This window comes from Schistocerca americana, chromosome X (genome assembly GCF_021461395.2).
Source record: "Schistocerca americana isolate TAMUIC-IGC-003095 chromosome X, iqSchAmer2.1, whole genome shotgun sequence".
In the NCBI taxonomy this organism is placed as follows: domain Eukaryota; kingdom Metazoa; phylum Arthropoda; class Insecta; order Orthoptera; family Acrididae; genus Schistocerca; species Schistocerca americana.
In genome coordinates this window covers 549394001-549419091 of record NC_060130.1, presented here as the reverse complement: position 1 = coordinate 549419091, position 25091 = coordinate 549394001, and the positions used below count along the sequence as shown (strand labels likewise).

General features: G+C 39.9%; 1 protein-coding gene across 2 annotated transcripts in view; it reads left to right on the top strand.

The window, feature by feature from the left end:
- LOC124556457 (GTP-binding protein Di-Ras2) overlaps positions 1-18447 on the top strand; it is a 650315-nt gene extending 631868 nt beyond the window's left edge. For both annotated transcript variants that reach the window (XM_047130409.1, XM_047130408.1), the window contains one exon: positions 17999-18447. In XM_047130409.1, the coding sequence (XP_046986365.1) occupies positions 17999-18214 (216 nt within the window). In that variant the 3' untranslated portion in view covers positions 18215-18447. The remainder of the gene's footprint in view (positions 1-17998) is intronic.
- The last annotated feature ends 6644 nt before the right edge of the window (positions 18448-25091 follow it).

Below are 25091 nucleotides of genomic sequence, written 5' to 3'. Positions count from 1 at the left end.
CCACACAACCCCTGCTACCCGTGTAGCCGCCTGCTGGGTGTAGTGGACTCCTCACCTATCCAGCGGAAACCGAAACCCCACCACCCTACGGCGCAAGTCGAGGAATCTGCAGCCCACACGGTCGCAGAACCGTCTCAGCTTCAGATTCAGACCCTCCACTCGGCTCTGTACCAAAGGTCCGCAGTCAGTCCTGTCGACGATGCTGCAGATGTTGAGCTCTGCTTTCATCCTGCTAGCGAGACTTGCGGTCTTCACCAAATCAGATAACCGCTGGAAGCCAGAGAGGATTTTCCTCCGATCCATAGCGACACACATCATTGGTGCCGACATGAGCGACCACCTGCAGATGGGTGCACCCTGTACCTTTCATGGCATCCGGAAGGACCCTTTCCACATCTGGAATGACTCCCACCGGTATGCACTCGGAGTGCACATTGGTTTTCTTCCCCTCCCTTGCAGCCATATCCCTAAGGGGCCCCATTACGCGCCTGACGCTGGAGCTCCCAACTACCAGTAAGCCCACCCTCTGCGACCGCCCGGATCTTGCAGACTGAGGGGCAACCTATGGAACAGCACAAGCAGCCATGTCCGGCCGAAGAGCAGTATCAGCCGGAGACAGAGCCTGAAACCGGTTCGTCAGACAAACTGGAGAAGCCTTCCGTTCAGCCCTCCGGAATGTATTTCGCCCCCTGCCACACCTCGAGACGACCTCCCACTGTACCACGGGTGAGGGTTCAGCCTCAATGTGGGCAGTATCCCGGGCAGCCTCAGCCGAAGTCCGATCGGAAGATGTGTGGGACGAGCTGGCCGTCCCCGACAATCCCCCATCCGGACCCCTGCAGTGATGCCCATTGGCAACAGCCTCAAGCTGTGCGACTGAAGCCAACACTGCCTGAAGCTGGGAGCGAACGGACGCCAACTGAGCCCGCATTCGAACACAGCAGTCGCAGTCTCAAATGAAAACCGAACACCCGCTATAACGGGGCAATTGAATGGTTCCTTTCAAAAGTAATTACTAAAAGTTTCAAAATATTTATCCCGCTGGTAGACGAGGCGATCAATTCCTGTTTCGTAGAACGCAGTCTGTCGCTAACGCACCCACTCTTGCACTTCCTTCTCCGACTGAAAGAGGTGTCCACGTGTGACTTTCTTCAGGTCGCCAAAGACGTGGAAGACGTGAAAATCACACGGTGAGAGATCTGGGCTGCACGGAGGATGCTGCAGTGCTTCCTAACCAAATTACTGAAGCGTAAGCCTTCGTCCGATTGGCAGTGTAAGGGGCGGGGATGGGGAGGCTGTGTTACCGTGCAATAGGAAATTAAAAGCTGTTCACACAAATTTCGGTAAGATAATTCCTTCTTAGACCTCATGGGGCCTCTGCTCGTCGAGGTTCTCGTGCGTGGAACCACAATCAACGCGCAGCACTATGAAAACACTTTGCAGAAACTGCGACGTCCCATAAAGTCAAAACGCAAAGGAATGCTATCGGACGGAATCACCTTGTTGCACGATAACGCCACCCCCACACTGCCAATTGGACGAAAGCTTCGGTTTAGGAATTACGTTGGGAAACGTTACAAGGGGGGTAGGGGGGCGGGGAGGGAGGAGGGGTAAGGGTCACGTCCGACGATTGGAGGAGGCTCTGAATACGGGGCTATCGCACGCACTGGATGCAAACGGCGGCAAATTGTGGTACATGTCACCCGAGAAAGTCTACTCACAAAATTTCAGAAACTGGCTTTAAATGACAAATCTAGGAATATATTCCAACATCCTAGATATCGCTCCGAGGGGGATAGTGAGAAAAAGTGATTTTCACATGTTTAGAGACCTGAAGGAGGATATGCGCGGACGAAGAACTGCAAGAGTGGGTATGGTTGTCGATACGTCTGCGGCCGACAGCGTTATACGAAACAGGAATTGATCATCTCGTCTCTCAGTGGGATAAATGTCTTAAAGCATGTGGTGATTTCTTTTGAATGGAACCATTTCATGGTCCCGTTGTGGCGTGTCCTCGGCTTTCGTTTGGCTACCTGTTATGGACCACCTGGTTCAGGAAAAGGAGTGGTAGAGCGCGTCATAGAGAACTTGGAGAATAACGTTGATAACTTTCCTGATCATGCCGTTGTAATAGGGGGGACTTCAGCTTGCCAGGTACAGATTGGGAGAGTAATCCGATAAAATCTTATGGCAGAGACAGGGATTCATGTGCCATTATTCTGGATGTCTTATCCGAAAATTACATGGAGCTGATAATTAGAGAACCAACTGCTAAACGCTTAAGTCTGTGATAGTAACTATGACTAAAGGTATTACAAGGAATGTTAGGAAAATATCTTTACCTAGCAATAATGAATCTCCCGAGAAAGTCTACCCACAAAATTTCAAAAACTGGCTTTAAATGATAAATCTAGGAATATACTCCAACCCCCTAGATATCGATCTCGGGGGGATAGTGAGGGAAAGATTATACTGGTTACAGCACGCTCAGAGGCATTTAAAAAATCATTCTTCCCGAGCACCGTACGCGAACGGAACGGGAGAAAGCCCAGGTAACTGGTACAGTGGAACGTACCCTCGGCTATGCACCTCACAGTGATTTGTTGAGTATAAATGTTGATGCAGATGTAGATTTAGAAGGGTACAAACTGCAGAGAATCTGAGTAGCCAATGTCAAATATTCACTGCTGAGGACGAACATATGTAGCACAAATGAAAAAAATTCAGAAGTATCATTCAATATGCTTCAGACAAGTGTGTTCGAAGCAAGGTCTTAAGAACCCACCGTGATTTAATAGCCGTGTTAAAAAACTGTTTCGTAAACAAACTAAGAGAGCTTATTGACAGATTCAAGAGAGGTCAAAACGTGGTTGACAACCAAAAGCTGATCGAAGCGAAAATGAGCGCAAGGAGAGCAGTGAGAGAAGCGTTCGGTACTCTGAAAGTAAAATTTTGTCAATCGATCTGACTAAAAACCCTGAGTTTTTGGTTCTACGTATAATCAGTAAGCGGTTAGAAATCCTCTATTCATTAACTCTGTGATCATAATGCACAGAATCAGAGGATAAAAGAGAGAAGGCCGAAATACTGAATTCGGTATTGCGAAATTGTTTCACCGCCGAAGATCGTAATAAGGTTACTGATTTCATTCATAGTACCAACGTCGAAATGTCAGACACTCAGATAACCGATATTGGAATAAAAAGGCAACTACAATTGCTTACTAGTGGAAAGGGATCAGGACCAGACGAGATACCTGTAAGACTCTACAAAGATTATTCAAAAGAATTTGCTCCATTCCTATGAGCAGTTTAACATAGATCGCGGGGGCAATGAAGGGTACCTAGCGACTGGAAAAAAGCTCTGGTAGCTCTCTTTTTCGAGAAGGGTCGTAAGGGAGATGCACATAATTATAGTACTATAATTATGTGCATCTCCCTGTATCGTCTGTCTGTTGCAGAATTATGGAACATGTTTTATGCTCAAGAATTATGAAGTTTTTGGAGAACGAAAATCTCCACTATAAAAATCAACATGGAATCCATAGATCTGGAAAACTCACCTCGCACTGTGCCTCCATTTGCTTAACAGTGCCGTAGACAACGGCGCTCAGGTTCATTTCGTGTTCCTCGACTTCAGGAAGGCATTTGACACGGCCCCGCACTACCGTTTAGTGAAAAAATACGGACTTACCGAGTATCGAACCAGATTTCCGAAAGTAGTCAAGACTTCCGTACAGCCGCGCGGGATTAGCCAGGCGGTCTAAGGCGCTGCAGTCATGGACTGTGCGGCTGGTCCCAGCGGAGGTTCGAGTCTTCCCTCGTGCTAGGTGTGTGTGTGTGTGTGTGTGTGTTTGTCCTTAGGCTAATTTAGGTTAAGTAGTGCGTAAGCTTAAGGGCTGATGACCTTAGCAGTTAAGTCCCATAAGATTTCACACACATTTAAACATTTGAACTTCCGTGCTGATAGAGCTCAAAACGTTGCTCTTAAAGAAACAAAGTAAGGAGATGTAATGGTAATTTCGGGAGTACGTCATGGAAGTGGGAGAGGACCATTACTGTTTACAATGTACATAAATGACAAAGTGAGAAGCTTCCGAAGCTCTATGGGACTGTTCACACCGGAAGCGGCTGTGTATAGCAAAGTAGCTACGCCAGAAGTCACTATCTATTAGCAGAATGAGCTACAGAGGATTAAAGAATGGTGCAGGCCTTGGCAGTTGACACTGAATCTAAATAAATATACCACACAGCGCATACATAGGAAAAGAAACCCATTACTGTATAACTACATTATTTATGACAAATTGCTGAAAAAATTATCTACTGTAACATATTTAGGAGCTACCTGAAATGAAATAACCACAGAAAATAAATAGTAGGAGAAGTAGATGCCAGACTGACTCATAGGCAGAATCTTAAGGAAATGTAACACATCCACGAAGGAAGTGGTTTACAAGGTACTTGTTCGACCGATTCTTGAGCATTTCTTCATCAATCTGGGACCCTTAACAGGTAACACTGATAGAAGAGATAGAGAAAATCCAACGAAGAGCGTCGCGTTTCATTACGGGACCATCTAGTCGGCGTGAGAGCATTACAGAGATGCTCAACAAATTCGAGTGGCAGACGTTAGAAGAGAGATAACACTTTCCGGGAAGAGTCGGACAACATGTTTCTTTCTCCCATATACATCTCGCGGAATGACCACGACGAGAAAATACGAGAAATTAGAGCTAATACAGAGGCTTACCAACAGCCATTCTGCCCGCACGCCATTCGCGAGTGGAACAGGGAAGTGTTGATCAGATAGTGGTACCAGAAATACCCTCCACCACACACCGTTAGGTGGCTTACGGAGTATGTTGTAGATGTGAATGTAGATTTTAATACCATATCCAGAGCATGTGGTAAAATAAGATATTCCGCTATGGTGTGAAGTTTGTTGCCTTTTTGCTACAAAGTAGGACATTTCGTGAGGCAAAAGAATCCTAACTTGTTGAATGTAAGTTTTTTTAACTTATGGGAAAAGTATTTTCGTGGTTTGTTTACTAAACTGCCGTGATTTAACTCCAAATGTCATTTCATTTTATCAGGAAACGTACTTACAGTAGCTAGTACTCTGAAACAAAAGACACACTATGATATTTCTTCATTTCCAAAGGTGAATTCAAGTATCTCGTCATGCAACCCGCATTTTAGTCTATTCGTTTCTTTAGAACTGAATGATACATTTGAAGCATCACGTTTTATACTTAAATTTAAATATATGTCCATGCTGACAGAGAAAACAGTCCCAAAAACAACCAAAAATTAAAACCAACCTGCTTTCGGCAAAACTGATCTTGGAAATTACTATGACTGATTAAAAACATATGAGTCTGGTATTGCGGTTCGACTATCACAGTAACAACACTTCGTTGCTGGCCCGCTAGATGCCTCTTTTAGCGGACATGTTATTCCTTTAATCATAAAGTAAATAAACCAAATTAATTATTTTTATGAATATACAGCTGTGACGCCCCTGGGAACTGCGATGTACAGAGCGAAAATCCCAGCATTAGCAAATTAAAAGATATTTTACGCCAGTCTAAAGTAAATCCTGTAGAATTACGTGAAGTAAATCCTGTAGAATTACGTGACGTACTCGTTGCTAGTCAATCATATGTAAAACAGAAATATTTTCAATTTGAGAACACTTATTTTCTGATCACCTCTCAGTCCTATGCTATCTAAAACTATTATGGACGTTTATTAACAAGTTTTCTTACAGAACGACCTACTGAGTTGCAAAATTAATTATTGGGTCAAGTATGTAGAGCATTTGTTGTGTTTAAGGATAGGTGCCACCAGATAGTTAAATAAATTGCTACAACATTTGAACTGCAAAAACAACAAAATTTAGTTAGCAATGTATCTGAGACGTTCCCCTGTACATTTCTTGGATCTCAATATACTCATTAACACAAGGAAACATTGAAAACACTTATTCGTTTTTTGCAGAAAAAGTCGACTATCGATATTGTAATCCCTGCATTCTGCTAGCACCTGCAACACAAACACGCAGCTTCCTTTTGTATGGCGCATCGCTTCATATCAGTTTCATTATCTGTCGTTCAAACACTGTTTCAGACTATCACACTTATCGCCTTCAGTAATGACTATAGCTTTGACCTAAATGATAGTATTCTACGAAGAAACAAAGTTACATTACTTCTGTATACTGACCAACAGGAACAAGTCAAGAGTTACAAAACCTATTAGAATATCCGATAAGTGAACATTTCAGATAGAATTGACGTTTCGCCAAAGACAAGAAAATATATTTGGTACAGAGTGACTTGTGCCAAATCACCTCCAAGTACTGTAGAAAAGAACATGTTGGTCAATCAGACAGAGCTGCAGGAATTATTTTTTGAAACACGAGAGAACATAGAAAATACGAAAGACAGAGTCTACCTCTGCGGGACATTTTGTAACAAAAATCCTTCAATGCGATGTAGGGTGTAACGTCCTACATACAGTTCAGGAAATCAGAAAGAAGGCATTACTGTAAACATTTGAGATCAATAAACATATGACACTGAATGCCAGCTTAATTTTAAACGATAAAATCCAATTTCCTTTTGCCCTCTCTTAAATTTGTATTGCAGTAGTAAATTCAACTTTATTTTTCGTACACTGCCGGAAAAAATTAGTACACCTGGAAAGGGGACGTCAATTTTGATCCGATGACGCCATGTGCCACTTGAGGGACGGTAGATGCAGGGATCATTGTTTCAACGTCGTTCGCCAACAGATAGCGTAGTGGCATAGCTCCCAAAGCGCCATCTGTGTTCACCCTTTTATAGGAAATGCTCACATCCAGAAAGCTAAGTATGGGGCAAACGTGTGAAGTAAGCAGGCAACCATGCCAAGGAGACACTCTCGTGCTTCCTACAGCGAACTGAGCGAGTCTGAATTGGTCCTTTCGGAGAATTGTCATTGAAGTTGGACGTGCTGTGACAGCGGTGCTACGATGTTGGTATCAGTGGCCACGTGAACATTCTCAGACACGTAGACGAGGTTCTGTACGTCTACGCAGCACGCCAGGATCGTCGTATTGTGAGGGCAGCAGTGACAGATCGCACAGCTACCACAGCACAGATAAGAGGGCTTGTGACCCCAGACGCGTCAACACGAAACGTTGCGAACCGGTTATTAGCAGTGGGACTGCTGGCAGGTACACCTACAGCCCGTGTTCCACTCACGCCACAGCATTGACGTGCACAGCTCGCCTGGTGATGTCAGAGGATCACTTGGAAGATGGAATGGCGCACCGTGGTCTTCATCGACGAAAGCAGATTCTACCTGCACGCAAGTGATTGTCGTTTGCGCGTACGACGTAGACCTGGGGCCCTATTCTGTATCGTTCATGTCGATCGGTGTAGTTGGTTCGTTTCGGTAGTGACGTCATTTTCGGTTCTTTATCGAAATATCCTATTCAGTAAGCTTCTGAGACCTGTTACAGAACGGTTCTCCCACCGATTTTACGACAATTGTACCGAGAGGTTTTGGATTTCGGTGTGGCTCTGTCGATCGGCCGGCCGCGGTGGTCTAGCGGTTCAGGCGCTCAGTCCGGAACCGCGCGACTGCTACGGTCGCAGGTTCGAATCCTGCCTCGAGCATGGATGTGTGTGATGTCCTTAGGTTAGTTAGGTTTAAGTAGTTCTAAGTTCTAATGGACTGATGACCACAGATGTTAAGTCCCATAGTGCTCAGAGCCATTTGAACCATTCTGTCGATCGGTGAGCTTTGGTTTATGTAGACCTACAATTTGTTATTTTAAGCCTATTTAGCGGTTTTAGCTTTGTATTTAGTCACTGTATTACTAAATAATCACCAGAGGACGCATCCGGCTGGAAAGTGAGTTCATAATAGACTATTTTTTTTTGTTAGATATATGGTTAGGCTAGGTTGTTACTGTGAATAATTACATCCAAATAGAAAACGTTTTCAGTCAATATTCTCTCAAAATACGTGTTATTTTAATGCAAATAAGACTCTAAAGATCATTAAATAGCAAGACATCAGCTCTGCTTACGTATATTACATGAGTGTGAACTGGCGTTACTAGTGACTTTGTGTACTTTTCCAACAAATGGTTTAGTTAGTAATTATCGAAACAACTTTCAAGTAACAATAGAAAGCAATTATGTGAAGCCTGATACTACAAACCTTCCAACCTATTACGCATTTCTGACTTACGCAGCATCGTTTGGAAACGAAGTCAGCCTACGTTCCTCCGCAATAGCACAAGAATTCAGCCACTCGTAGTTGTTGTTTAGCGTAGCCAAGTGGCTTTCTCGGGAGATTCATTATTGCTAGGTAAAGATATTTTCCTAACATTCCTTGTAATACCTTTAGTCATAGTTACTATCACAGACTTAAGCGTTTAGCAGTTGGTTCTCTAATTATCAGCTCCATGTAATTTTCGGATAAGACATCCAGAATAATGGCACATGAATCCCTGTCTCTGCCATAAGATTTTATCGGATTACTCTCCCAATCTGTACCTGGCAAGCTGAAGTCCCCCCTATTACAACGGCATGATCAGGAAAGTTATCAACGTTATTCTCCAAGTTCTCTATGACGCGCTCTACCACTCCTTTTCCTGAACCAGGTGGTCCATAACAGGTAGCCAAACGAAAGCCGAGGACACGCCACAACGGGACCATGAAATGGTTCCATTCAAAAGAAATCACCACATGCTTTAAGACATTTATCCCACTGAGAGACGAGATGATCAATTCCTGTTTCGTATAACGCTGTCGGCCGCAGACGTATCGACAACCATACCCACTCTTGCAGTTCTTCGTCCGCGCATATCCTCCTTCAGGTCTCTAAACATGTGAAAATCACTTTTTCTCACTATCCCCCTCGGAGCGATATCTAGGATGTTGGAATATATTCCTAGATTTGTCATTTAAAGCCAGTTTCTGAAATTTTGTGAGTAGACTTTCTCGGGTGACATGTACCACAATTTGCCGCCGTTTGCATCCAGTGCGTGCGATAGCCCCGTATTCAGAGCCTCCTCCAAGCGTCGGACGTGACCCTTACCCCTCCTCCCTCCCCGCCCCCCTACCCCCCTTGTAACGTTTCCCAACGTAATTCCTAAACCGAAGCTTTCGTCCAATTGACAGTGTGGGGGTGGCGTTATCGTGCAACAAGGTGATTCCGTCCGATAGCATTCCTTTGCGTTTTGACTTTATGGGACGTCGCAGTTTCTGCAAAGTGTTTTCATAGTGCTGCGCGTTGATTGTGGTTCCACGCACGAGAACCTCGACGAGCAGAGGCCCCATGAGGTCTAAGAAGGAATTATCTCACCGAAATTTGTGTGAACAGCTTTTAATTTCCTATTGCACGATAACACAGCCTCCCCATCCCCGCCCCTTACACTGCCAATCGGACGAAGGCTTACGCTTCAGTAATTTGGTTAGGAAGCACTGCAGCATCCTCCGTGCAGCCCAGATCTCTCACCGTGTGATTTTCACGTCTTCCACGTCTTTGGCGACCTGAAGAAAGTCACACGTGGACACCTCTTTCAGTCGGAGAAGGAAGTGCAAGAGTGGGTGCGTTAGCGACAGACTGCGTTCTACGAAACAGGAATTGATCGCCTCGTCTACCAGCGGGATAAATATTTTGAAACTTTTAGTAATTACTTTTGAAAGGAACCATTCAATTGCCCCGTTATAGCGGGTGTTCGGTTTTCATTTGAGACTGCGACTGCTGTGTTCGAATGCGGGCTCAGTTGGCGTCCGTTCGCTCCCAGCTTCAGGCAGTGTTGGCTTCAGTCGCACAGCTTGAGGCTGTTGCCAATGGGCATCACTGCAGGGGTCCGGATGGGGGATTGTCGGGGACGGCCAGCTCGTCCCACACATCTTCCGATCGGACTTCGGCTGTGGCTGCCCAGGATACTGCCTACATTGAGACTGAACCCTCACCCGTGGTACAGTGGGAGGTCGTCTCGAGGTGTGGCAGGGGGCGAAATACATTCCGGAGGGCTGAACGGAAGGCTTCTCCAGTTTGTCTGACGAACCGGTTTCAGGCTCTGTCTCCGGCTGATACTGCTCTTCGGCCGGACATGGCTGCTTGTGCTGTTCCATAGGTTGCCCCTCAGTCTGCAAGATCAGGGCGGTCGCAGAGGGTGGGCTTACTGGTAGTTGGGAGCTCCAGCGTCAGGCGCGTAATGGGGCCCCTTAGGGATATGGCTGCAAGGGAGGGGAAGAAAACCAATGTGCACTCCGAGTGCATACCGGTGGAAGTCATTCCAGATGTGGAAAGGGTCCTTCCGGATGCCATGAAAGGTACAGGGTGCACCCATCTGCAGGTGGTCGCTCATGTCGGCACCAATGATGTGTGTCGCTATGGATCGGAGGAAAATCCTCTCTGGCTTCCAGCGGTTATCTGATTTGGTGAAGACCGCAAGTCTCGCTAGCAGGATGAAAGCAGAGCTCACCATCTGCAGCATCGTCGACAGGACTGACTGCGGACCTTTGGTACTGAGCCGAGTGGAGGGTCTGAATCAGAAGCTGAGACGGTTCTGCGACCGTGTGGGCTGCAGATTCCTCGACTTGCGCCGTAGGGTGGTGGGGTTTCGGTTTCCGCTGGATAGGTCAGGAGACCACTACACCCAGCAGGCGGCTACACGGGTAGCAGGGGTTGTGTGCCGTGGACTGGCCGGTTTTTTAGGTTAGATGGCCTCGGGAAAGTACAGAAAGGGCAACATCCTCAAAGGGTGCGGGGCAAAGTCAGGATATGCGGAGACCAAGCAGCAATCGGTATTGTAATTGTAAACCGTCGAGGCTGCGTTGGTAAAGTACCGGAACTTCAAGTGCTGATAGAAAGTACCGAAGCTGAAATCGTCATAGGTACGTAAAGCTGGCTGAAGCCAGAGATAAATTCTACCGAAATTTTTACAAAGGCACAGACGGTGTTTAGAAAGGATAGATTCCATGTAACCGGTGGTGGCGTATTCGTCGCTGTTAGTAGTAGTTTGTCCTTTAGTGAAAAAGAAGTAGATAGTTCCTGTGAATTATTACGGGTAGAGGTTATACTCAACAACCGAACTAGGTTAATAATTGGCTCCTTTTGCCGACCTCCCGACTCAGCAGCATTAGTGGCAGAACAACTGAGAGAAAACCTGGAATACATTTCACATAAATTTCCTCACCATATTATAGTCTTAGGTGGAGATTTTAATTTACCAGATATAGACTGGGACACTCAGATGTTCAGGACGGGTGGTAGGGACAGAGCATCGAGTGACATTGTACTGAGTGCACTATCCGAAAATTACCTCGAGCAATTAAACAGAGAACCGACTCGTGGAGATAACATCTTGGACCTACTGATAACAAACAGACCCGAACTTTTCCACTCTGTATGCACAGAACCGGGAATCAGTGATCATAAGGCCGTTGCAGCATCCCTGAATATGAAAGTAAATAGGAATATAAAAAAAGGGAGGAAGGTTTATCTGTTTAGCAAGAGTAATAGAAGGCAGATTTCAAGCTACCTAACAGATCAAAATTAAATTTTCTGTTCTGACACTGACAATGCTGAATGTTTATGGAAAATTTCAAGGCGATCGTAAAATGCGTTTTAGACAGGTAGGTGCCGATTAAAACTGTGAGGGACGGGAAAAACCCACGGTGGTTCTACAACAAAGTTAGGAAACTACTGCGAAAGCAAAGAGAGCTTCACTGCAAGTTTAAACGCAGCCGAAACCTCTCAGACAAACAGAAGCTAAACGATGTCAAAGTTAGCGTAAGGAGGGCTATGCGTGAAGCGTTCAGTGAATTCGAAAGTTAAATTCTATGTACCGACTTGACAGAAAATCCTAGGAAGTTCTGGTCTTACGTTAAATCAGTAAGTGGATCGAAACAGCATATCCAGACACTGTAGGATGATGATGATGGCATTGAAACAGAGAATGGCACGCGTGAAGCTGAAATACTAAACACCTTTTTCCGAAGCTGTTTCACAGATGAAGACCGCACTGCAGTTCCTTCTCTAAATCCTCGCACGAACGAAAAAATGGCTGACATCGAAATAAGTGTCCAAGGAATAGAAAAGCAAGTGAAATCAATCAACAGAGGAAAGTCCACTGGACCTGACGGGATACCAATTCGATTCTACACAGAGTACGCGAATTAACTTGCCCCCCTTCTAACAGGCGTGTACCACAAGTCTCTAGAGGAACGGAAGGTTCCTAATGATTGGAAAAGAGCACAGGTAGTCCCAGTTTTCAAGAAGGGTCGTCGAGCAGATGCGCAAAACTATAGGCCTATATATCTGACATCGATCTGTAGTAGAATTTTAGAACATGTTTTTTGCTCGCGTATCATGTCATTTCTGGAAACCCAGAATCTACTCTGTAGGGATCAACACGGATTCCGGAAACAGCGATCGTGTGAGACCCAACTCGCTTTATTTGTTCATGAGGCCCAGAAAATATTAGATACAGGCTCCCAGGTAGATGCCATTTTCCTTGACTTCCGGAAGGCGTTCGACATAGTTCCGCACTGTCACCTGAAAACAAAGTAAGAGCCTACGGAATATCAGAACACCTGTGTGGTTGGATTGAAGAGTTTTTAGCAAACAGAACACAGCATGTTGTCCTCAATGGAGAGACGTCTACAGACGTTAAAGTAACCTCTGGCGTGCCACAGGGGAGTGTTATGGGGCCATTGATTTTCACAATATATATAAATGACCTAATAGATAGTGTCGGAAGTTCCATGCGGCTTTTCGCGGATGTTGCTGTAGTATACAGAGAAGTTGCAGCATTAGAAAATTGCAGCGAAATGCAGGAAGATCTTCAGCGGATAGGCACTTGGTGCAGGGAGTGGCAACTGACCCTTAACATAGATTAATGTAATGTGCTGCGAATACATAGAAAGAAGGATCCTTTATTGTATGATTATATGATAGCGGAACAAACACTGGTGGCAGTAACCTCTGTAAAATACCTGGGAGTATGCGTACAGAACGATTTGAAGTGGAATGATCATATAAAATTAATTTTTGGTAAGGCGGGTGCCAGGTTGAGATTCATTGGGAGAGTCCTTAGAAAATGTAGTCCATCAACAAAGGAGGTGGCTTACAAAACACTCGTACGTCCTATACTTTGGTATTGCTCATCAGTGTGGGATCCGTACCAGATCGGGTTGACAGAGAAGATAGAGAAGATCCAAAGAAGAGCGGCGCGTTTCGTCACAGGGTTATTTGGTAAGCGTGATAGCGTTACGGAGATGTTTAGCAAACTCAAGTGGCAGACTCTGCAAGAGAGGCGCTCTGCATCGCGGCGTAGCTTGCTGTTCAGGTTTCGAGAGGGTGCTTTTCTGGATGAGGTTTGGAATATATTGCTTCCCCCTACTTATAAATCCCGAGGAGATCACGAATGTAAAATTAGAGAGATTCGAGCGCTCACGGAGGTTTTCCGGCAGTTGTTCTTCTCGCGAACCATACGCGAGTGGAACAGGACAGGGAGGTAATGACAGTGGCACGTAAACTGCCCTCCGCCACACACCGTTGGGTGCCTTGCGGAGTATTAATGTAGATGTAGATGTAGAGTGCCTCTCATATAAAAGCATCCGATTACCATTTTTGATCCACCTTTGATGCTTAACGTTACCCAGATTAATTCACATTCGGAGCACGTTATAACCTCGACAGATATTATCGAATTCTTCACTACGATAAATACGTCGTCACCATTGGTGACTAACAGATATTATCGAATTCTTTACTACGATAAATACGTCGTCACCATTGGTGACTAACCGGTCCTTCAGATAAATATTCCAATCCGAACTTACGATTTCGATGCTGTTCACTTCAACTAAATTTATTTTCCTAATACTATCTGGGAATTACGATCTTCAATAAGCGATGCTAATTCTGGAAGCTGTCCTTGGATGCTCAAACAGTTTACCAATAACATATTAACCTTTTCTCTATCAGATCTGTGAGGACGAGCATTCTTTGACAACAGTGTGGTTGATGTAACTTCGATTTTGGCAGGCAGTTCTTCGCAGATCCCGTGGGGAAGGGGGGTGGGGGGCGCTTCTCGTTCTCGAACTTAAAAGAAAAAAAAAGGGCCACGCACGCCAGAGGTACTCCAGTACCAAGCAGCTGCCTCCTGCATGTAGTGAATAGTGAATGCCTGACTTGATCACGTGACGTGGTGCTCCTGACGGTGATTGCCTCACGCAAAATTATCCACTAAAATTTACACACCCACTATGATAAGTGCGTCAGCTGCGATGGCCATGGCAATCGTACCTTTGTCAGCAACGTAATTAGTCGTCGAGTACTCGATATGGCTGACAACATTAATGATCATTTGGTTGAAAAACTCAAAGATAATGGTGATTTCGCCATTCAGTTGGATGAATATATAGGAGACCACAATGATTTGCACCTAATTCGTTATTGAGTTTTATAAATGGCAACAAATTTTATGAAGATCAACTTTTCAGACTTGATATGAGGGCTGAGTTCTAATTTATTACAATACCTCTCTCTGGCTTTGGTGTGGTAATGTCTTGCAAAGGGTTGTGAACTCAGGAATGAACGTCATTCTTCCCTTGTTCAGCGAAAGAACGTCGTAGACAGATATTGTGTTTCGAAGCTATAGTATTTTTGTGACATCTTTGAAAAACTAAGATCATTACATTTTTTCCTCCAAGGTAATTAGATCTACATTCTACGACCGTCACACAAATTTCAACCTTCAGAAAGAAACTAATATTTTGGAAAGAAACGGTCGACGATAAAGATATACATTACTTTTTTTTGTTTTTCTTTTCACACGGGTTTAGAAGACAATGACTTTCAGTTGAGAGGAGAACTGGAGTCGGTGGTTTTGGATCATTTAACGTAACTCAGTTATTACTTCCTGAAGAACGTTCCAGAAGAAATTGATCAACAGAACTGGGTCAAAGTCCAGAGCTTCCATCAGCACTTACCACTCTAGAACAAGAGCATTTAATTGATATTCCTTGAAGCTGCACATTGAAATCTAAGTTCGTTTCCCCATCACTGCTTAAGTTTCGGAGATTGGAGAAGTAGAAGTATCCGCAAGTATGTAACAGGTCTTACGAATTTTGAAACCTTTTGCAACATCCTACTTATGTGAGGCAGGTTTTTCAGCATCCTCAGTCATCAACACGAAACACAGGTCGCGTATGAATATAGATGGAAGACATGAGAATCGCAATTTCCAGTATTGTGCCAAAATTTGAAGAAGTGGTGGTGAAGAATCAAGTTCATCGCTTCCATTTATTTTGTTGCAAGAATAAGATCTAATGAGCTGAAAATTGGGTTAGTGTGTTACGTCAATAGTTAATAAAGAAATAACTACTGTTATTCATTTTTCTTCAAAACTTAATTTTATTTCCCCACGCTTCGAGCCTGATGTCATGTGCAAAATGAACCGCAGGTGTCTATATTCAGGACAAGGGAATCGTTGAGCCAATTGAAAGTCGTCTGTGGGTACATTTGTAAATAAGTTAGTGACATGGAATGATACTAAGTAAGAAGTAGGTGGGTCTAATACACAATGAATTTATAAAAGAATCTTATGGAATTTGTGGTACCAAACTCAGACTGAAATTTTATTTCGTATGATGATGTAATCTAGTTCTATCGCCAGCAGGGAACAAGGAGCAGAGAAGGATGACACTACTGGCTATACTGGAATGCCATTCTTGCGTAATTTGTGTAAGCCATACACTCTTGGACCCATAGGACACACATTAACAAGCATGCGGCTGTTGGTTTCTGATGTAATACTTGTACATGATTTGATAGTGGCTTTGTCTTGGCCATCGAAAGCTGGAGTCGAATCTTTACGTAAAGTGTGAAACTCACAACCTCCTTTGTATTCGTTCTTGTTTTGTCGCTCCTGTCTTCCAGCAGGGAAATCAGATCCGAAAACGAAGTGACTATTAACCCGGTCATTTTCATAAAAGACCTATGGAATTTGTGGTACCAAACGTAGGTTTAAATTTTAATTCCTTGTGGTTGTGTAATCTTTGTGACTTGCAATAACATCCCCTGTAAGCAACTCCTCAGGTCTCTAGTAAATGTCTTATTTCGTGTCAGTCTTCTTTCATTAGGACCTTTCCTGTCTCTTTAAGCAATTTGGTACATCCAGGAACATTCTAGACATCGCATTATAATGAAATCTTGTTCCAGTTCGTGAATATGACTTATTTACTATCCCTTCTTACAATTATTATATTTTATTTTCTCGCTTGCTTCCAAATGTTTAGTACAGCCATTAATCACCTGGAAAGTAACAAATTTTCCTTAGAAAGTTTTGTTTCTTATGTTCTACGTACAATATTTTCTCTGCTGGTACGTAAATATTTTCTTTCATCTAAATTAGTCAGTACGTAAATGCCGCCTTCCATTTGCTACAGGATTCTATTAATGTCTATCAGGAACAAGCTGTCATTTTATATAATATACACTCAAACTCATAGATGAATAATATATTTTTTTATTAAAATCATCATGCTTATTGTCCTAAATTTACCTGTGAGAAGCATGTGGTAATGTTTGGTTTTTGCAGCTTATTGAAACTTCTTTCAATTCGCATCCCATTTTCACAATAATAGAGTAACCCATCTGTTGATGAATATACGCAGAGTTCCTATAAATATAATCCTAGTGGACATCACGCTAATACCCTAAAACACCACCTCCAGTCCTGATAATAGTCTCATTTTAACGAGGGAGAAAGTTTGCAAGTTCACTGATTGGGTGATGATTAGACCCGAGAGAGCCGCCAATATGCGGTGATGTTGGTTCCAACATTTCATCCTCTCTTCCAATTACTCCCAGATATTTTCTGTGGAACTAAGATCACGTGATTCACTTGGTCAGTCGACGTGCAATAGGGTGTCAGAGTTTTTCTCAAACCAGGTATGTATGCGTGCTGCGCTGTGAATACGGGTGCTCAAATAAACATTCTGTTTCACGTTCACAGTGAAGTGAAAGAGTGAAAGCAAGTCTCCATTTTGCTTCAATATTAACTTTAATTGCTTCCCCACACTATTTTCTGTGCTTTCGTAAAGATAAAACATAAAATATAGGGATCATACAAATGATTAAGAGCCTTAAACCTTTTTATCATCATTTAAAATTACCCAGTGGCAAGTTTATTGCGATCTTTTAACTTTGTCAGTTACATGATGGGAAGGCGTCGATATTAAGGCACATACCACAAGTAAATTGCCAGGCAGATTGCAATCTGAATGACAGGTAACAAACAATTAGCATGAGTAGAGCAGAAGCGGATGTAAGTTAAATTCAAAACGGGAAAATGTTAAATACGTGTCCTAGGAGATCAATTTCTTGACTAACAGCTAAACAGTGCCGTTGTATGGAATATTACTGTGTATAGCTATTGCTGCATTAATTAAGTTTTCAAGCATGTAGGAGACCATAACATTAAACTTTCATTTTCATACCAACACCGCCAATAAGACTATCCTCAGCATTACGAGCAGAATAATACCCTGTATAATAGGCAACTGTAACACACGGAAGTTAGTGTCTTAAACAGCGAAATAGTGTGTTTATGCTATCTCAGTTTATTCATTATCATAGCGCCAGTACTTTTTCTGCATGGGATGCCGTAATATTTATTTACATAAATCTCAATTCCTGGAATGTGTAACATTACTAATCATTTTAATAAGATATATGTAATCACCTTTAGTGGGCTGTGTGGGAGTTGAGGATAATCCATTTGCAATGAATCGTTTATAGACTGTTGTATTGTGTGTATACAATGTTTTACACTACCAGGCTGCTTTCTCACAATTTGCAAGCAGAGATAGACAGCGAAAATGAGGTTCATGTAATTCATAAGTACTGGTAAAGGAATGTGTTCCTGGTTTGTGTGCGCTATCATCTGAGCTAATCAGTAATTAATGTTTCAGGTCCCTGCTTCTGAAGGGGAAGCTGAAGCAGGTAAATGGGGTTGCAGTTTTATGGAAACTTCAGCAAAGACAAACCACAACGTTAAGGAACTCTTCCAGGAACTGCTAAACATGGAGAAAAATAGAAATATTTCATTAGAGCTTGGTTCAAAGAAAGGTGGTCGACAAAAACTACCTGGATCAAACAAAATTAAGGAAAAATGTACTGTAATGTGAATGACGAAAGGAACTTTTTATAAGTAAAAACAATTTATGGTACAGTACCTTGCAATTTTGGTTGGGTATTCAGAAACAAAAGAAAAAACAAATAAACAATTCTGTGCAAGATTTGCATTTCCCTTCCCTTAAATGTGGAATTTCTTTTCAGTAAATATGCATATGCACTAGCAAAGAATTGCAGCTCTTGAATATGGTTGCTTAAAAATAGTTGTTTTCTGTTTATGTTACCTTTCTTCTCACCCAGACATATCGTGCAGTAATGCATTGTTGTGTGACACAGGAAGACAGTGATATTAGACTATATTATAGTATAAGAGATAATGTGTCAATTTTTGGGAAACAACTAAAATATATCAGTATCTAGTTAAAGACAATCTTTCAACTGGAAAATTATTTATTAGACGTCTGTTAACAGTATTTATTTGCTGTTACAACCTAAGTTTAAACCCATACAACAGAACTGAGTTACAAACTTGCAAATTGGATAAACAAAATTCACATAAGAATGTGAGCACCTCAAAATCACAAAACATGCACAAGCAGAGCAATATGTTCAGTGTCCTTGAAAAACTACAGGTTTTGCTGTTACCTGTCACTGTGAGTTACAAATGGTGGAGGTGATTCAGATTACTCAGAATTTTAGAAAGTGATAGGCTAGATTTAGATGTCCAGGTACGTAATTTCTTTGATAAATAGGTTTTTTATGGTGTACATTTAATAGTATATGATGAAGTGAGATGATCTTAAAGTATAATTCACACAACGACTAAATTAAGATTTGAATTCGTAAAGTTTTTTGGCTATTTAGAAACGCTAAAATACAGGTAATTTAAGGGAAATAGCTGTAATGTGATATGTAGAAAGGTGCTGAATATGAATATTATTTTAAATACAGAACTTCAGATTATTAAAGCTTTGAATTTATAATTACCAGTGGACATTTACTAATAAGTGCCATTGACTAAAACATTTCTGGTATAATGAATAGGTCTTTCACTAATGATGGCAGCAGCTCATTGATAGAGACACAGTGTGTCCATACAATTACGTGCTGGATTTGCATTAGTAAACACATTCAATAACTTAATATACAGTAGCATCCACAGCTGTTAAGAATAATAAAATTTACTGTGTTTTATACAGTCTATAAATAAATGGTATAATTGAATTTGAAATTTTATATTTGTTGCAAAGTGCATATCATAATTAAGAGTAGAAAATTACTTTTTGAAATAATATTTAAAAGCAAATTTCAGTAATTATCCTTTTAAAAGATTAAAATAGTTGTAATACATATTAAATCTGAATCAAAGTTGTCTAAAGTCCAAATCCAGTATTGGGGGAATGAGGATAGTAAATCATAATCTTACATTGTCAGCTCAACATAATCAGTATGAAAATATGGTTCAGCCAAGATTACAAAACTAATAATGTTGCAAATGATATTGGAACACGTGTCATGGTGAAAGATAGACAGGTTTGCAGGAGGCTAAAAGAATTTAAATAGTAGAGGGTTTGTGATGTATGTATGACAAAATATCTGGAAATTTCTATAAAATATATAGATATCCAGTTTTAAAGAAGTTAGTTCGAAAACATATATTTTTCACATATGAAAGGTAATATAAAACACAGACACACAAATGGATAATGAATTTAATAACATCTTTTACTTTAATGAAGAGGTTTGAGTAAAACTGGAATTGAGATTCCTTGATATTCAGTACTACACAACAAACACACACACACACACACACACACACACGCACACACACACACACACACACACACACACACACACACACACATACAAACAAACAAAGTTCCATGAAACTCCGTCTACATATATTGTTGTCCATTACGTTTTACAATTACATTAAGACTGAAAACCCTTTCATTGATATGGAATGGACCAAGTAAATGAATACCTTGCTGCATCACACTATATAATGGTGGTCACAGCGACATACACTTTAGTGAGCTATTGTTTGTGCATGAAGATAGCAGTATCTACTCTATCTGGAGCTATTGTTTATTTCTAAGCTTTAAATATACATGGTGGGGAAAACCATAGTTACAATATCTTATAAACAATGTATCAAACCGTTCGGTAATTTTCTCTGTTAGAAATAATTAGTATGAAAATGTATTGCTGCAGTTGTCTTTGTGAGTTTTAATGATGTGATTATTACATGAGCTTAACCTTTACTTGCCTTATAAGTTAATTGTTACTATTGAAATAAAAATGTTAAACACATCCATTCACAAGTATTAACAGTGAGGAATAGCTGTAGCTCTAAAAGTATAATTAATGTACAGGCAGAGCCATCAGTTAATAATGCTTAGAGGTTACTTTTGACTGTCTGTGATCTATGAACAATCGGTTTTGTATTTGATTAAATCATGAAACTCTTTCACTCTGGGATATACTTACTTCACTGAGCAAAACATATCTGTTATAAAAATTGTGTTTATAATATGAGTTCATATGATTAAACGTCAGTGTCCCAATATTGTTGCACTATTGTATCAGTTTTAAGATATACAGTCTAAATTCAGTGTGAAATTTCATATTCATCATGGGCAGAGTTCAGAGAACAGGGAAGTTAAGTTGTTAGGCTGACAATAAGATGACTCATAATACACCTTTGTCTGAAGCATTTAATACACATGTACTTTATTACTATCAGCTTACTCTGACTTTGATTTCTTGACAATGATTTTTTACTTCATATTTTATGTGCATAAAGCAACAACAGTTGACACTAGTGTGTGTATGTGTGTGTTTAGTAAGAGTTCCAGATATTTTGTCATACATTACCACAAAAAATGTTGGTGAGCAATAGCAGTGAACTTACCTGTAGTCCCATTTTAATCTTTAGATAACATTGTTTCCCTTAAATCATATACATTATATGTTGAAAACTGTGAAGGTGGGATGTCAGCGATATGAAACATAGTTGCTGCACCGAAATTTTAGTTCCGTTTTCCCTGAACTACAGTTTTATATCCAAATGTATATAATTCGCCATCTTTTCTCCGCTTATGTGTGTCATTTGAAAAGGTAACCCTTTGTTTATGCTAATTAACAATGATTATTTATCCTATAGCCATTTTATGTCATTTTCAGTTGAAATTGACATGAATATCTTTTTATAAATGAGTAAAAATGTATTCAGTATTACTTAAGTTTCTATTAAGTTTTACTGTTAGAACATAGTTATTCAAGTATTACACAGACAGCTAATATTTGTTGTGTTTCAGACGGAAATATAATGTAAAGATGTCAACAAACACATGGTGTTGACATGTATTATACTTTGCTGTGTTTTAATTGGGTGTGATATTTGTAGCTACCAAAAGTAAGTTACTTACTGAGATTTGTAATATACAAGTGTAAATATAAGTCACACAATGTGTAGAATGTCAGAATGTATGGACCACAGAACTAGCACTGTAGTATAGATAAAGACCCATTTATAAGCATTGTTCTTCATTATAAAAACAGTTTATTTGTTCTTGGTGGAAAGTACTGTGAAATGTAAAATGGTGGTTCTTGAACAGTCCTTGAGTTATTCTTATATTACAATGCTTTTTATACAGATAAACAGAATGTATATAAGGAATTTTCTGTTTGGTAATATATGTCATTCAGCATAGGAAACATGCATAATATTTTGGTCTTCTTATCTGATTAAATATTGATTTTTTCAAGAATTTATTTATAAACTGTCGGTTATTAAAATACAACATGCAGTTTTATTTAGACAGTGTCTCTTTTTGTATAATTACATATAATTAGGTCATTCTGTTTCTGCAGAAAAGTTGCAAACTATCACTGAAGGTAATTTATTTGCCATACTCATTTTAATGACAATCATTATACTGAAAGCATTATGATAAACAAACTGCAATCCAAATGTAGCTGAAATTTCTTCTGCACATCGCTAAAAATTGATATGAAGACAGAAATAGCAGAACATGAACTAAGAAAAGGGAACTAATGTATACAGTGTTAAATTAATTATCAGGAAACTGATATACAATGCCAAACAACTTTCCAGTCAGTGTCTCTGATTCAACATTGCTCTCAGATTTATCACAGTTTTCAGTACAGATGAGTATGGCTATTCTTTCTGTCCATAGTTCCACCTGAATATTTGATTTTTAGGCATTGTATTTAGTCTCCGTAGTTAAGTAAATTGCATACTTCATAGAAAACTTACAATTTTAGAAATGTATAAATCAACTTTCTGAACTATTTATTTGCGTTAATTTATTCATTTGTGTACTTCTATTATTAAGCTTCTTTGTGTTGCCTTGAGTGAGAGATGATGCATACAGTACACAAATGATAAGTGCACTTTATCTGATGTTTAGCTCATTATAACAAAGCACAAAATGTGTACCCCAAAAATAGGTATATAATAAATTGTTTAACAGATGTGAAACAGATGCTGTTACTGAATTTGTTGCAGTGACAGTGTGTGACTGAATGTTTCAAAGACTTTTAGTGTTATTTGTATTAAGAAATGTGCAGATCAATACATTTGAGTGTGTATAATATATGTTTATGACTGTTCTAATAATAAAAAACCTACAGAAGTAGGTACTCAAACGTATATGTGATTGTGGTGAATGTGCATTTGGAAACTGGTTGTTAGTTGAACAACAGGTTTTGTTAGTAGCTGTTTGGCGTACGTCTCATTCTCATTATATGAGACTGCAGCAGATGCTATATGTCTACAGAATGATATTATAACATTAGCTGTCCATCTGATCTTCTTGCCTGATCTTAACTCTAAATTGCTAAGATGCTCTCAATTATTTGTAAATAAAAAACATAATTTGTTCTGTCATTCTAAGATGCATGTGAAATTTCCTTTAAAGATTATTTATACTCTCATGAGACTTTATTAATGTCTATTTCCCAAACTTTAAAAGAGTATATCTTGATCTGTATGCAACATATCTTATATGGTGGCACTCAGCAATCAAAATCATTAGCTGCTTTAGTTAATAATATGATGTTGTAGCATTACAGAGAGCAAGCAGATTAATGTATGTTGTGATAAAACATGTACAGATAAAATTATGAGTCTTGGTTCAAGAACTGGTCTAAGCTTTGAGCCCACATGCAATGTATTCGACTGAATATTCAGTCATTGATGCAAAGGTCTATGACTATTAAATTTAAAGTTCAACAGAAACTGTCAACTTCAGTTGTTATATACAATCTGTTGGCACATCAGTGAAAAAGAAATGAAAATTTTTGATGTGTTTCCATACATACTGAAAGTAATTTGAATATTTATGTTGTTGTTATTTTAATGGCAATATTTCAGCTTCTAGTTCATAATGTAATGACCAATATTTCTTTTATTCACAAAAAGTCATGGCTTTATATTGTTAAACATATATATTCACTCATGTAAGAATTTTGCAGTATTGTTACAATTGATACTGTTCTGTAAAACATGTTCATTTGATAATTTGTTTGAAAAATAGAAGTTTAAAATTGTTTAATTTATAATCAAGTACTGTATGTTCTATGAAATGAAATGAAATTGCTAGAAGAATCTAATTTCCACTGGTTGCTATCTGTAGATTCTTTTTCACTGTATGGCCTGTTTTGATTCAGTCTGATGATAATGGTAATTCTAGTTAATTTAATAATACTTAAACACAATTGTAAAAACATTGAGCAGTTCATCATATCGTTTTATATAATTAACATTAATTATTTAAAAAACCGTGGTCATATTGACATTATGCAGCACAGATAACGTTTCATGCATGATTGTCAATAATTGATGTTCAAATGTGTGAAGACTGTACGATTATGATAGAAATATTTGTGTGTCTATAAATTAATGTGTCGAAATCTCTACTATTCTTTGTGTAATGTGAATCATTTGAAAATAATAATATTCTGATAAGAGAAACGTGTTATGCATGCATAGAGATAGGGAATGGAAAAGTGAGGCAAGAGCACAAAGATAGGCTCAAACAGTGGAAATAATTAATTTATCTTTTAAAATTTGGTGACATAGTAGAACAAAGAGATACAGTACATCAAATTGATTTTGATTTTATTGTAAGACAGCATCAGAAAGGAGAGATACGCTAATTTGTTTGACACATGTTCTCAATTTATCTTTCATCAGAGCATCTTAGAAGATATATGAATGAGCTCCAAATAAGGGTTTTGTCACAAAACCCTTCCATCCACTTTCTTTTTTTGAATTATTCTGGTGGGACCTGTATCAATTTAATTGCCATGTAATTTGGTGTATTGAAATTGAACAGTAAACAACATTTTTATATGGATAAATTAAAGTGTGAAATAAAATATTGACACATATATGTCATAAGTAGTACAGCAGAAAAATTTAATAATTTCTCACTTAAGTTTTGTATTATGAGCTGATACAGCAGAAGGACTGAATGCCTTTATCATTGTTAGTTCACAATGTAATTGTTGTCACTGTATCATACAACTGTATGAGCATTAAATCTAAATCTGATTTTTGTCAGATGACTTTTCCATCCAGCTCCTCACTTTGCAATAATTATCTATCCCAAGGCAGCATTGATGGTACCTATTACAGCAAGAACATTTTTGCATACTACTTATGTATGTCAGGACAGTTCACTACCAATGAAACAGAAGAGGCACTGAGCAAAATGCAGCACATATAAAAATATATTATATGTTAAGAGCAAGACACTGATGTTGTGCCCATGAAGATACAGCCAAACTGAATTTAAAGTCATTGGTCACTAAGATGGGTGATGGCAATGTGGAAGTCATGTGTGGCAGGCAGAGGAATAACAATAAGCAGGATGGCTACAAAATATTGCACCACTGTGG